The sequence below is a fragment of the Chrysochloris asiatica genome, unplaced genomic scaffold (genome assembly GCF_000296735.1).
Source record: "Chrysochloris asiatica unplaced genomic scaffold, ChrAsi1.0 scaffold00206, whole genome shotgun sequence".
Taxonomy (NCBI): domain Eukaryota; kingdom Metazoa; phylum Chordata; class Mammalia; order Afrosoricida; family Chrysochloridae; genus Chrysochloris; species Chrysochloris asiatica.
The window spans coordinates 3,199,180-3,215,137 of NW_006408724.1; the positions used below are offsets into that span (position 1 = coordinate 3,199,180).

Genomic DNA, 15,958 nt, shown 5'->3' on the forward strand with positions numbered 1-15,958 from the left:
ACATGCCCTTTGGAGATGTGAATTATTATATATGCCTGAGTGTTTTGTTTTGTTTTTAAAAAAAAGCTAAAGTGACTAGAGAGAAATATTGTTAACTGATGGTACATGAAGGGGATTATAATCATTGTAATGAAACAAGGTGTATGATTTGTTGAATGTAAAACTGATGATCTGTTCTGTAAACTTTCACTCAATCCATAAGAAAAACATTAAAAATAAGATGTATACTGTATACTGATAATAACTGGTGATTGGAATGAAAAGGTTGGAAACACAGAAGAAGAATCAGTAGTTATAAATAGCATGATGGATTTCTGAAAGAACAATGATTTACTCATTATAAATAACTTTTTTTAAAAAACGTTAAAGGTGACTTTACATGTGGACTTCACCAGATGAAATATACAAGAATCAAACTGACTACATATGTGGGAAGAAACAGTGGAAAAGCTTAATATCATCAGCCAGGGGTTTACTGTAGAACAGACTGTCAATTGCTAATATGCAAGTTCAGGCTAAAGGTGAAGAAAACTGAAACAAGTCCATGAGAGAAAAAATCTGACCCTGAACATATCCCAATTAGATACAGAGACCCTCTTAAGAAAAGATTTGAAGCATTAGACGCTAATGACGAAGACCAGAAAGACCGTAGGATGACATGAAGAACATCATACAGGAAGAAAACAAAAGGTCATTAAAAAGACAGGAAAGACCAATATAGATGTCAAAAGAGACTCTGAAACTTGTTTCCCAGTGTAGAGATGTTAAAGCAAACGGAAGAAATGAGGAGGCAAAAAAGCTGAACAGAAAATTTCAAAGTACAACTCAAGAAGAAAGTCAATTATCATATGAAATGTGCACAGACCTAGAGTTAAAAAAACAAAAAACAAAAAGAAGAGCAAGCTCTGCATTTCTCAGGCTGAAAGAACTGAAGAAAAAATTCAAGCCTCAATTTGAAATACTGAAGGATTCTATGGGCAAAATATTTAATGATACAGAAAGCATCAGAGAAGATGGAAGTTACAGTAGTAAAAAAGATATGGTCGATGTTCAACCATTTCAAGAGGTAACATATGGTCAAGAACTAACAGTAATTAAAAAAAGAAGTCCAAGCTGCACTAAAGATATTGGTAAAAAAACAAGTATTCAATAATTGAGAGAATACAAATCAAAATCTTTTAACAAACCGGAGGCACTTTCAACAAACTAGAGGCACTCACTCATCTATGCCAAGAAATTTGGAAAACAACAATCTGGTGAACTGACTGGAAGAGATTCATAATTGTGCCCATTCCAAAGAGAGGTGACCCAATGGAATGCGGAAATCATTCAACAATATCATTAATGTAACATGCAAGTAAAATTCTGCTGAAGATAATTCAAAAAATGGCTACAACAGTACATTAACATGGAACTGCCAGAAAGTCAAACCAGAATCAGAACAGGACATATAACTAGGTATAGCATTGCTGCTATCAGATGGATCTTGTTTGAAAGCAGAGAATACCAGAAAGATGCTTACATGTGGTTTACTGACTATGCAAAGGCTTTCAACTGTATGGATCATGGCAAGCTATGGATAACATTACAACTAACAGGTATTCCAGAACATTTGATTTGTTCAACAGGAACTTATACACAGACCAAGAGGCAGTTGTTAGGTCAGAACCAACGGATACTTAATGGTTTAAAATCAGGAAAGATGTGGGCCAGGGCTGTATTCTTTCACCGTATTTATTCAATCTGTGTGCTGAACAAATAATCCGAGAAACTAGATTATATGAAGAAGAGTATGGCATCAGGAATGGTTGAAGACTCATTAACAACCTGAGATATGCAGATGATACAACCTTGCTTGCTGAAAGTGAAAAGGACTTAAAATACTTATTGATAAAGATCAAAGACCACAAGCCTTGAGTACAGATTGCACCTCAATGTAAAGAAAACAGACATCCTCAAAACTGGACCAATAAATAACATCATGATTAATGGAGCAAAGACTGAAGTTATCAAAGACTTCATTTTACTTGGATCTACAATCAACATTTATGGTAGCAGGAGTCAAGAAACCAAGCATCATTGCATTAGGCTAATCTGATGCAAAAGACCTCTTTTAAAGTGTCAAAGAGCAAAGATATCAGTTTGAGGACTAAGGTGTACCTGACCCAAGCCATGGTATTTTCAATAGCCTCATATGCATGTGAAAGTTGAACAACGCTTAGGGAAAACTGCAAAAGAATTGATGCATGTGAATTATGGTGTTGGAGAAGAACACTAAAAGTACAATGCATTGCCAGAAAAATAAACAAATCTATGTAGGAACAGGTATTATCATAATGCTCCTTAGATGCCAAAGTGGCCAGACTTTGTCTCTCATACTTGGGACATATTATCAGGGGGGACCAGACCCAAGAAAAGGACATCATGTTTGGTAAAGTGAAGCGTCAGTGGAAAAGAGGGAAACCCCAACAAGATGGATTGGCACAGATGTAGCAGCAATGGGCTCATGCCTAAAAATTGTGAGGCTGGTGTAGGACCTAGCAGTGTTTCATTCTGTTGTTCATAGAGTTTCTGTAAATCAGATGGCACCTAACAACAACAACAATGACTGAGAGCAGGACGAATCCTATTTCATACATTCATCTACTTTGTCTCAGTATTACTATGAAAGGGGAAGAATTTCTGACAAAAAAAAGAAAGAGCAGGATACAATTGCTGTATTAAAAATAAACATCACCACCACAACCAGCACCACTCAAAAATGGAAATGAATAGTCCATCTACTTCTTTCTTTCACACAAATCATGATGACACTTTATTAAATGCAAGCCATGAATGATTCAAATTCCATTTAAAACGAGTTGGGATATTCAATGGTTATTTCCGATTGTTTAGGAAAGACAATATAATGTACAGCCATAAATGAGTGTTTCATGGCAGTTCTTACCCTTAGCACATGTGGTAAAGAGTTTAACTTGGAAAGTTAGAATTTCAGTAACATAGCAAATTTTTTTTCTGTGTCTAATAAAGTATTATCAGTTTTTTGAGTGAAGTATACTCTGGTAGATCATGAAGAAGAAACAGTATATTTTTTCCAACTTAGTATACCATAAAATATATTTATATTCAGTAAACCGTTTTTCTATTTTTATATATTACTTTGTGCTAAGTTTTGTTCCCCCCCTCTAAAAATCCAAACTACCCAAAAACAAACACACACGAAAACTAAATATAGCATAAGAAACTCTGTATGATCAGTCAGCTCAATATTATCATTACTAACACTGCCATTTTGGGTTGAGAGATCAGGAAGGAATAATAATATATAATAAACTAAAATGCGCTAACATAGAAACAGAGATACTGTATCGAAAACAGTGGGCATATGACTAAAGAAACATCCGAAGCACCTTAAATATAAACTTACCTTACAGTATCTTAAAGCCTCCATTAATGTTAAGAAGCCTATAGCTGATTGTTTATGTATACCAAGAAGTTCTGTTTAAAAAAAAAAAAAAAAAAGTTAGCATGGTATTCTAGTATATGCGAATCTGGAAAATACTTTTGCATAAATGCATATATACATATATCCAAATTAGTAACATTTATTTATATTCAAAACTACATTTTTGTGAATTAACATCAAATTAGCAATATTAGATTAATCATAAGATCAAGTTTGTGGCAGGTAAATGTGACACTATTGAGGCACATTCAATGCATTTATAGAACTTTCTATTAAATATCTTTTAAAATAAGGTAAATTTTCCTGGAAATTCAAAACTAAAAGGGTACACACAAAATGGCTAACTTGAATTAGAAACACAAATGGATATGGTCATCATAATTTCTAAGATTTATTGTCAGTTTACAGTGAATAAATCTGCAAAATACTTAAAACCTAAATATTTGTTATGATCCTTTGCTTATAATTAAACACAGGCATTGCACCTCAATATATTTGAGGTGCAAACAATCCGTCAAAGCTTCATTAGAAGTTTTTAGCCTGGGAATTCTGTTAAAAAGCTATGAATTGAAAGAAAGAATTAAGAAGATGTAGGCTCAGGAATAGCATGGTTCATGACTGTGTCCACGTGTAGCACTGATGACCAAAAGGATGACAATTTAAACTCAGCAGCCACTCTTTGGAAACTCTGCATAGGGTTGCTATGAGTTGTAATCGACTTGCTGGCAGTTAACAACAACAAATAAACACACTAGGCATTTTTTTTGTCCATATTTTTATTTTGCTTTTCTTATCAACTCGTTTTTGTCATAAATACTTTACTATTTATTCTTAAGTACAATTTTTACATAATAAAAGTCAAGAACTGGTCATTTAACTTTTTGGATTTACAAATTCAGAAGTAATATAAGTACCCATATTTGTATTTTGTCACTAGCTTCTTAGAGAAACAAGATGGGTTAGAGCAAAGGTTCTCAAATTGTGGCATGGGGTTATTAGGGGTCCATAACAGCCTTTTAAGGACTATACAAGATCAAACTAAGATACCAATTACAATTTTTACTCTTACTCTCTCACGAATATAGGCTTTTCCAGAGGCTAAATGATGTGCTATATCATAAAATATCTGAATGTATAAGCAGATATGAGAATCCAGCTGTCTAGTAATTAGCAAGTCATTAAAGTTAAAACAACACTATTCTTAATGTAGTAAGTATATAACAAAAAGCTTGCCATTTTAACATTTATTAAGTGTACAATTTGGTGACATTAATCACATTCACCAGACTCGGCTACTACCACCAGTATTCAAAAATCTGACACCGCCCCCAAAAGAAACTCAGTAACCACTCCCACCTAAGTCTATACATTTGTTTATGCTAAATACTTCACATACATTGGAGTTTACAGCATTTATCCTTAGCATATCTTCAAGGCTCATTCATAGCATAGCATGTCTCAGAATTTCATTTTCCTTTACGGCTCAAAAGTATTTCACTGTATTATTGCATCACATTTGTTTATCCATTCCTCTGTTAATTTCCACCTATTAGCTATTGTAAATAATGCTACAATAAACACTGACCTACAAGGAACTCTGGTAGCATAGTGGTTACAAATTGGGCTGCTAACCTTAAGGTCAGCAGTTCGAAACTACGAGCCGTTTCCCAGGAGAAAGAGGAGGCTTTCTGCTCCCATAAAGATTTACAGCCTCAGAAACCCTATGCAGGGTTGCTATGAGTTGGAACTGACTGTACAGTACTTAGCAACAACAACAAGTATATGTGCTGCAGCTTTCAAATTTTTTAGGTATAACCCTAACGAGCCAAGGAACTCTGGAGTGCAACGGTAAAGCACTGGACTGCTGATCAGAAGATGAGCAGTTCAATCCCACGAGTGGCTCACTGGGAGAAAAGATCTAAAGATGTGGAGCCTAGGAAACATGAGCAGTTCAACTCTTTCTGACAGAGTCACTCTGAGCAGAAATGAATTCAACAGCACACAATAACAGGCAGTACAAGTTGAGTCACTACAAGTTGAGTCATCAAGGTTTTTTTTTTTTTCTGGTTTGTTTCAGAAAGCTATTTTTTCATAAAAATGTTTATGCTAACAAGTAATGGGTGTATTATTGGTACTTTTATACAAATTAATACTTTTGTATTTTTGTTGTTGTTAAGTGCCGTTGAGTCAGTTCTGACCCATAGTGATCCTGTATAGGGTTTCTGAGGAGTGACTGGTGAGCTTGAACCGCTGACCTTGCAGTTCAAATGGTTTTGCAGTCTGGCGCATTCACCCACAGCACATCCATAATACAATATTGATCATTAATTGCACGTAACACACATAAGCAAAAGTTCTTAGGGATCATTAATTATTTTCAAGAGTATAAAGGGCATAAAGACCACAAAAGTTGGAGAATCATTGGCTTAAAGTATTCACAGGAGAGAATAGGGGTTAGCAGCACAAGTATGAAGGAGCGTCAAAAAGTTTGGAGAAAAACTGCATTATCTCTTCATTCGACTTCCCTTGGAGCTTTCTGAAGCAACATTGTATGTAGCGATGGATACCCTCTAACCTTGAAATTTTACCCTCTTCTTCCTATCTGAAGTGCATGCAGCATTAAATATTTTTATGTTCAAAGAATATGTATGCTGAAAAACATTGTCATAGTCTAATTTCTAAAATCAATTACCACCACACCACCTAGTGTTACAATTACATACTGCACCATCTATTTCATAATTTTAAACCAATGTCTAGACTGTTGTTGTATGTGCCGTGGAGTCGGTTCCGACTCATAGCGACCCTGTACAGGGTTTCCGAGGCTGTAAATCTTTATTGCAGGGGCAATATTGTAGCCAATGAGGTTTATCCGAGGCATGATTATTGCTAATTGAATGTCTAGACTAGTATATTTATATTACTCGTAGCATAGGGGCTACGAGTCGGGCTGCTAACCTCAAGGTCAGCAATTTGAAACTACCAGCCATTCCAATGGAGGAAAGATGAGGCTTTCTGCTCCCGTAAAGATTTACAGCATCAGAAACCCTGTACGGGGTCACTATGAGTCGGAACTGACTCCGCAGCACACCACCACCATACACACATAAGCACCACATATATAACATATATACACACCATATGAGTCGGAACCGACTCCACGGCACATCACAACAACAACAACAACACACCATAAAATGAAAACATCAAAGTAACAATGATAATCCCATGCACATACGAAAACAACAAATGTATAATACACAGGAAAACAAAGAACATACAAATACTGAGGTATTTATTTAAGATAGAGACGAGACTATGGGAAATCTTATCTACAGAAAAGTAAACCAAAGAAAGCCTCAGCTCCAAATATATGTACTGTAGTTGTTGCTGTTAAGTGCTGTCAAGTCAGTTCTGACTCTTAGCAGCCCTGTATAGGGTTTCCAAGGAGTAGCTGGTGGTTTGAACCCCTAATCTGGTGGTTAGTAGTCCATTGCTTATCCTACAGTACCACAGTAGGACTCCAAGTACAGGATAAAGACAGATGGTGGGTAAGCAGAAGTCAAACTACAAAAGGATTTTCAAGTCTTGATAAGAAGTTTGGATGATTTTTGAAGCAGCCACTGGACAGTTTTAACAATGAAAAAAAACATGATTAGATATACACTTCAAAAATACCACTCTAGTCACTCTGAAGAACTAAGGAGGTAGTCAAGAATGTAATTAAGGAAATTATTTCTATTGTAGTTCTATTTCTATTTTCCTGCAGAAGCAAAAGAGTTTTGACAATTATGAAAGGAGTGGTACAGGATTCAGGACCCATGTAAGCTATATGATGAATATTTTATTAAAGAACATCAAAAGCAATCTGTTGGTAATGACTTAATATTGCACAGATTCAAATTTCCTAAAATAATCCATAAATACGATTCCATTAAAACCCTCACAGGTATTTTTCAGACTAGAATTGGGAAAGCTCAGATAAAAGTTCAAGTGAAACAGAAAAGTGACTATGAAAATTTGGGAAAAATACAACATCAGGTGGTTGTTGTTAACTGCTGTCGAGTTGGTTCCGACTCATAGTGACCCTGTATAGGGTTTGCATGGAGTGACTGGTGAGTTTGAACTGCTGACCTTGTGGTGCACAGTCTAGTGCTGATCCTGAACAGTACAAAAAATGACTTGTGTACTGTACATCTAGGAAAACTCTGCTATTGCCCAGTCCTTCTGTGACCCATGGGATGTATCTCACCCACCAACAATTTCAGCCCCAGGAAAATTGACTTGAAATGTTACTTATCCCAGGTGTAGTATGTGTACTGCCTGGTGGGAACCGGCTTAACAGTTCTAATGTGAAGAAACAGGACTCACCTCACCAATTTTAGAACCAGAGCACATGAGACATTAAGTGTTCCATTAAGTGGATCAAAACTCACACTTGCTCACAAAAATTTATTTCCCCTTGATTTTAGCATGTCTTCCATTACTCAAAACACACAGCATCAACAAAAAATTCAACTTGGTTGTGAAATGGTTAAAAAGGTGTTTTATATCTGTGAAGAATTTACTGGAACTTAGTATATTTGGTAATTATTTAGGGAAAAAAATAAAAAAGTAAATCACTACCTCAAAACAGTCATAAATAAACATTAAAGCAGATAGATTAAAGAAACACCCAATGGAAAAAATAATGCCCACAAAAGCATTCAAAGAAAATATTAATTTAATCTTAGGGAGGGAGAAACATAAAGCTGATACAAGGAAAGAAAGAAAAGAAACCAAACTAAATGGAAGCTATAAAAGAAAAGATCAAACGACTTAACCTCATAAAGATGAAATGCTTGGGTCCAATAAAAGACACCATTAACAAAGTTACACAGACCAAAAAGACTAGAAGGAAATATTTGCAACATAAATGTAATACACACAGAATTAACAGAGAATTCATAAAAAGTGACTAGAAATTGTGAATAAAAGAAATTAACTACTCCCCACGAAATGCCAAGAATGACAATCAGCACTCAAAAGAAGAAACATTAAAAACTGGCAGGCACACAAAAAGATTACCGAGCTCAGACTCAGAATCACAGACACCACAGAAATGTGAATTAAAACAGGCCATTGTTTGTTAATAAATGGACTGACATATGATAAAGCTGATAATTTGAGTCTTGGTTATAATGAAGAAAATTTCATAACACTGAAAATCTACATAGTTTAATAGTTGGCAAAACAAATTTCAGAATATAAATTGGAATCATCTATCAAAATTCAATAGATGTTCCTTAAAAGGTTAAACAATGAAAACATTGTTGTTGTTGTTGTTCTGTGTCACGGAATTGGTTCTGACTCATAGTGACCCTGTAACAGGGTTTCCGAGACTGTAAATCTTTACGGGAGCAGAAAGTCTTATCCCGTGGAATGACTGGTAGTTTCGAACTGCTGACCCTGAGATTAGCAGCCTGATTTGTAAACACTAACCTTCACAAAGACTTTCAATGCAGCATTATTCATAATTCCTAGAAAGTAGCAACAACCCAGATGCCTACTTTTGAAAGGCTTGTAACCACTATGCTACCATACTATGCTACCAGAGCTCCTTAATTAGTGAATGAATATATAAACTACAGGAAATCCAGAGGAATATTACGCAGCAATATCAAGGGATGAAGTACTGATTCATACTAAAACATGATGAATCTTGAAAACATCATGCTTAATGGAAGAAGCCAGTCAAAAAAAGACCACATATTATATGATTCCATCTACATGAAATGCTCAGAATAGGCAAATTTATAGACACAGAAAGTAGATTAATGATTGCCAAAGACGAGGGAAGAATGGGAAGCAACTGCTACTGGACAAAGTGTTTCTTTATGGGGTGCTAAAAATGCTCTAAGGGGACTGCAGTTTGGTGGTGACTACACAGCTCTGAGAATATACTACAAATCATGGAAATTTATATTTTGAATGGATCCATTGTTATGATATGTAAATAATATCTCAATGAAGCAATTATTAAAAAAGAACAGATGCCAAAACTTATAATATTCTACTTTTAGGAATCTATGCTACAGAAATATTTAAATATGTACAGAAGGACTTACACATAAAAATCTTTATCCCAGCACTGCTTGTAATAGATGAAAAATGAAAACAATCTAAATGTTCATCAAAAGTAAAAAGACAAATGACAGACTGGAAGAAATAAGTTGTCTATGTAAGAAGGAATAAGCATTACTATCTTTAATAATTAAAGTGAGAAAACTGCTCCATCTTTTATTGAGCCATCTTGGCCTTCCTAGACAATACAAAAAATCCATTTTTTCTCCTGCTGCTAATTACTAAGTACTGGTAGAGGAAATAAAAGTATTTATTTAATTGTTGGATACAATCTAAATTAATGATACATGCTGTCTGTGGGTTATCAACAAGATCTGTTCCTGTGTCTTTATGACTACTGATGTCAGGTACACACCTTATAAAGCTATGCAAAATTAAGAAAGATGCTTAACCACTCTGCCTCAGTTTCCTCTTACAGATGGGAATAAAGACCTTCGTTGTTGTAGTTAACTGCCTCTGAGTCAGTTCCAACTCATAGCAACTGGTCTAGGGTTTCTGAGGAGTGTCTGCTGAGTTTGAAACACCAACCATGCGGTTAGCGTGCCAGTGCTTATCCTACAGAGCCTCACCAAGAGTTCAATGACCTTTTTAGGGTAGCAATAAAAATGAAGTGAGTAAATGGGTAGAAAAAATAAAAGGATATCATCAAGTACTTAAAACAGTGCTTGGCACAGTTATATATACCTACTCCTTCACTTAACAACGTCTAGTCAACCAACATTTCACGCTTTTGACAATAGTAAAAATGTTTACTCTCATAGAGACGCTGGATGGATTGAAACCACCAACCTTTTGGTAAACAGCTGAGCACTTAACCCTGATCCTCATGTATTTAACTAGTTGATAAATTTTTCTAGATTATCTACTTCTATTCTCTTTAACAGAAACAGAATGGTAGAGCAGAGAATGTACTATGGGTGTATATTCATTATTATGTTTCATCTTTGGGTAAATAAACTATGTGAGCCTCAGTTATTGTAACTATAAAAAGGAGACCAAGAAGATACATATCCAAAACATACTGCTTAGCACGAAGTACATAAATATTAATTGCTCTTTTTTTTTCTCTTTCCTTGCCATGCTTATTGTCATCATTTGCCCGAACTTGTCTGAATAATACACTATAGTTTTCACATGGTCATCATATTACAATATACCCTACAAACTGACAGATTAATGTTCTTAGTTTCTAAGTCTTATTATGTCATTTCTTTGCTCAAATGCATTCTATGATTCTCTCCCTAAAACTTATCAAATAAAGTTTAAACTTCTTAGTCATTATGATTATCTATTGTCTTTCTCAACAGTACATTTATAGTCTCTTATCAATATACTTCATGAATTCAATGCTTTCCAACTGTTGGTTCTGAAACCTAGTTGCGTATCAGAATCATGTAGGGAAATTTACAAATTATCATGCCTAGCCCTCACCATTTACAGATTCTAATTTAATTGATCTGCAGTACAACCTCAGCATTTACAGACATTTTTACAGTCCCTAAGTGATAATACGTAGCTAAGGTTAGGAACCATTTCTCCAGCTAAACTGATCTACCTCTTGGCCTCTGAATACAAAATGTACAATTCCCAAAATGTCCTACCTCTCATTTCTTTCAGGCCTACTAAAATGTTAATTCCTACTTAAAATCTCTTTGCTCACCCAACATAACCACACAGTAAAACTTCTCACCTTTCTCTGAACTTCTAATACTACTTTATTTCAATGTGCTTCATTTTACCCTGTACCATATATATCTGCATGCATGCACTTGTTTCCTCAACTAGGTGTCTAGGCTTCCTGAGGGAAAATGGAATTCTTCTTAAAGACCAATTTAGGTATTTTAGAAATTTGATCTTTCCTTTTTATAAAAGGTCTTTGAGGAAGGCAGTGCCTCTAGATTTTGTGAACCAGAAAACTCAAACTAAGAGAAGCAAAATGACTTTCCTAATGATGTAACACTAGTAGTTTTTTGAATAATGATTTTTATTTGTATATTATAATATACCACCCCCTTAGCATGTCATTAGACAGGAAACATTCAATAAGTGATGAATAAATGTATGGACTTTTATTTTTAGCTTTAGTGAATGAAAACGTTAGAGCAACATTTCTAATAATTGAAGGAAAATGCAACAAATATACCCTGCCTATTTTATTTTTTTAATATGATAGTTACTTCAAGGTTATTGTTCAGCTTAGATTCTTAAATTATATTTAAAAACCAAAAACACTGAATGATAATAACCTATAGAGTGAGTATTTCAAGAAATATTGAATACGTTTACGTGAGATGAAATTTCACATATCAAGGAGCAGAACTTGGATAATTAACTAATATTCTGTAAAGGAAATACCAACTTCATAGTTAAAAAAAAAAAAAAAAAAGACTTTGGTATGTGAATCAAAAGACTTCACCAAAACAGTAAAAAGGGAATCCACAGAATGGGAAAATCTTTGCAGCGACACATCAGACAAGAGACTAAAATACATAGGAAACTACAACATTCTAAAATATACAGGAAACTACAACACCTTTAAAAGGAAAAGACAAATAACCCAATTAAAAAATGGGCACAGAACATAAACAGACACTTCACTAAGGAGGCGATCTGGGCAGCTGACAAACATATGAAGAAATGTTCACGATCATTAGCCATTAGAGAGATGCAAATCAAAACAACAATGAAATATTATCTCACGCCAGCAATAATAGAAAAGATCAAAAAAGTAGAGGACAATAAAGGCTGGCGAGGATGCGGAGAGACTGGGACCCTCCTACATTGTTGGTGGGACTGCAAAATGCTCCAACCTCTCTTGAAAGCAATATGGTGCTTCCTAAGGTTGGAAATAGAAATACCTTATGATCCAGCAATTTCTCTACTTGGTATTTACCCACAAGAAATATGAGCCATAACATGAGTTATGCATACCAATGTTCACAGCAGCCCTATTTAAAATAGCAAAATAAATGGAGACAGTCTAAGTGTCCATCAATTGAAGAATGGATAAACAAACTGTAGTACATACACACAATGGAATACTATGCTACCTTGAAGAACAACAAGGAAGCTGCAAGCCACTGCATAACATGGATAAACCTTGAGGACATTATGCTGCATGAAATTAGTCACAGAAGGAGAAATACTGCATAGGATCATTACTGTAAAAGACTAAGAAAAAGAACCCACCCTAAAAGGGTGGAGGAACACTATATATATGTGTGTGTCGATCACTGGGATGTATGGGATGAGAGGCGGGGAGGGAGGGAGCGCAAGATAGAGCACAGGATAGGGAATAGACACAGGACAGCTTGGTTGCTGGGGGGAGGGAGGGGCAATATACAGGAAGTGGGAGGGGCTGATGGGAGAATAGTTAGGCAGGTTCGAATGGACTAAGTGGGACAGAGATAAATGATGACATATGCACAACCTTGGAACAACAGGGCTCCGGGATACAGGGATTGCGACATGGTTTGAATGGGTAAAAGAGGGGAATGGCTGTCTTTTGAATCTTGGTTTCCCTTGCCTACCATTGTAAAATAGACACTTGTGGCAGGGAGAAAAGAATAGCCAGAAACATCACAATAGAAAACTTTTAAGTCTGTCTTTAGCCTATAACTGATTGGAATACCTTAAAGGGGGCTAGAAGTTGCCCAGTGAACGAGGCTTCTGGTGGAGCCTTTGCATTACATAAGACCATAGGTGGAATCCAGAAACCCATCCAGAATTGTCTGAGGTGGGAAATTTCCACTGGAAATGACAAGTAGACCAGTCTGGAGCGGCTTAGAAGAGCAGAAGATACTTCGTGAAAGAAAGACCAGCAGGAAAAATCAGAAACAATAACGGCAGTCTGATTGATTACTACAAGAACAAGTAAGCTGTTCGCCCAGGAGCCATCAAGGCAAGTCATCGGGTCCCTTCAGAGGAAACTCCCTTCCAAGTCTAAGACAAGGGAAATACATGAATAGGCATGTGGTCTGGCTAGTGAGCACGCTGGTCACCAGTAAGTGGAAGTGGGGGTAAAAACAGCAATGAAGTTGGGAGCTAAGTCCGACCACATTCAATAGACTCCTGTGAACCCAGGTGGAGACCTGTATGGCCAGCAGTATGGCAAGACCCAGGTACTCCTGGGCCCAGAGGCAGTGACATGGCCACAGAGGACTAGAGCGGAGAGTGAAGCATCCAGCTGATACGAAGTGAGGGGAGATGCACAAAAACACCCATACTTGCAGACAGTACCCACTTGACCTGCTTACAATGGCTGGATGATCAGAACTCGACTAGAACAAGAAAGAAGGGGGTGGGGGGAAGAGCAACCAGCTACAATTTGATGAACTTTACCTATACTGATGGATGTAGTAGCTCAAAAAAGGGAACAATCTTTACAGTGAGGCTCATTCCCACCCATTGACAGGGATGGGCAACTTTGACATTGGCTACCCAAAATAGGGGGTGGGGGTGGGGAATAAAGGCAAGAAGTGACTGGCTTACAAGCTTTCAAGAGGGAGCCTAGTTCCAGATGGGGCAGGGGAAGGTAGAATCTCCACTGAATGATTTCCAATCTGTTGGGACCGGGCTGGTGAAAAGAAATGGGGATACAATAGTGGTGCAATAGTTGCCATCAGGAATAATTGCCATCAGGACTGACTGTGAGGGTTGGAAATGTAGAGGTAGATATTTTTTGACAAAAGGAGGGAAGTGATTATTTTGCAGTCTAGGAGCGGAGGTCCCTGGGACCATCAAGTGAGAAGAGAGAAGAATGGGAACGTACCCAAAGAGGCAGTGACACCAGGGATGGAGACAGAGACAATGACGTGGACAGATGGAGTGTATGGGGACAGTGGACTCAGAGAGGGAGAGGGGCTGTGTGCGGATGGCCGGGGGGTGGGTACCCTTTGGTTATCTGATGATGTAATAAGGGGACTGTAATCATTGCAATGAAACAAAACACAATAGGAGGAATGTAAAGTTGACGTTCTCCCATGTAAACCCACATAATGAGAGCTGTGGTGCTGAAGAAGAATATTGAAGGTACCATGGACTGCCAGAAGAACAAACAGGTCTGTATTAGAAAAAGTTCAGCTAGAATGCTCCATATTAACCAAGATGGTGAGACTTTGTCTCTCATACTTCTCCCTGGAGAGGACATCATGCTTTGTAAAGTGGAGGGTCAGCACAAAGAAGAAGACTCCCCGAAAAAATGGCTCGTACAGTGTAGCAGCAACAGGCTCAAGTGCAACAACAATTGTAAAGATGGCACAGGACCAGGCAGTGTATTAGTTTGTTGTGCATAGGGTCTCTATGAGGCCAAGCCGACTTGACAGCACCTAATAGCAATACATAATTAAGTACACTTAGATAAAAAATTGGAATAAACTTCAAATTTAGGACCATGAATCACTTATATAAATAAGAGCAAAACAATTTTTTCACTAAGATCAAAGTGTAAATAGAAGCAAAAAGTGTAGTCATTGTTCTCTTTGTCATCATATGTGCTTCTTTCATTTGGTGACAACTTATCAAATTATAAAAGAAAAAAATGTTCCTTGAACTACAGGAACCATAGAGCTTCTTGGCCTATGCTACCTACTTCAAAGGGAGGTAATATAATAATGACTCAATATAAACTGGATGAACAAATACACGAATTTAAACTAAACCAGTAATAACAAACTAGAGAGAATTTTATCCGAGCTATTTATGTGCTCTGTTTAACTAAATGAATCAGCTAAACGATTTTCACTTCAGTGTCCTTGGCGACACACTGAAGTTATTGCTATTGTTGTTAAGTGCCATTGAGTCACTTCTGGCTCACAGCAACCCTATATAGAGTTTCCAGGGAGTGGCTGGTAAGTATGGCCAACCTTGCGGGCCAGTGCTTTATCCCAAAGCGCCATACAGAAGAATAACTGAGGCCCAGAAATGAACAGAGGGTGATTTATAAGTCTCAAAAAACATCAAATTTGCTCAGCATTTTAAACAGAATTTTGCATATTAAGAGAAATATAGTAAAGTAGGTATAGAACTGATTAGGGCTTACTATGCACTGAATGTAAAGCTCTGCTACAATTCAGCAACAAAAAGGAAAAGAAAAATTAACAACTAAATACAGGCAAGGGACTTGAATATATATTACACCAAAAAAAAAAAAATTCAAATGGTCTACCATCAAATGAAAAAATAATCAAAGGCATTAGACATTAGGGAAATGCAAACCAAAATCACAATGGCATACTACCACACACCCACTTGCTGTTAAATGCTGCTGAGTTAGTTTCAACTCAAAGTGACCCTTATACATGTTTCCAAGGAGCAGCTGGTGGATTTTATGGTAGCGTAGTGGTTACGAATCGGGCTGCGAACCTTAAG

The 15,958-nt window shown here is 36.6% G+C and overlaps 1 protein-coding gene across 1 annotated transcript in view; it reads right to left on the minus strand.

Annotated features, from left to right (window-relative positions):
* Positions 1-15,958, minus strand: part of FAM188A (family with sequence similarity 188, member A) — a 153,585-nt gene that overhangs the window by 84,024 nt on the left and 53,603 nt on the right. The window contains exon 9 of the mRNA XM_006872606.1: positions 3,428-3,498. Coding sequence (XP_006872668.1) covers positions 3,428-3,498 — 71 coding nt within the window. The remainder of the gene's footprint in view (positions 1-3,427; positions 3,499-15,958) is intronic.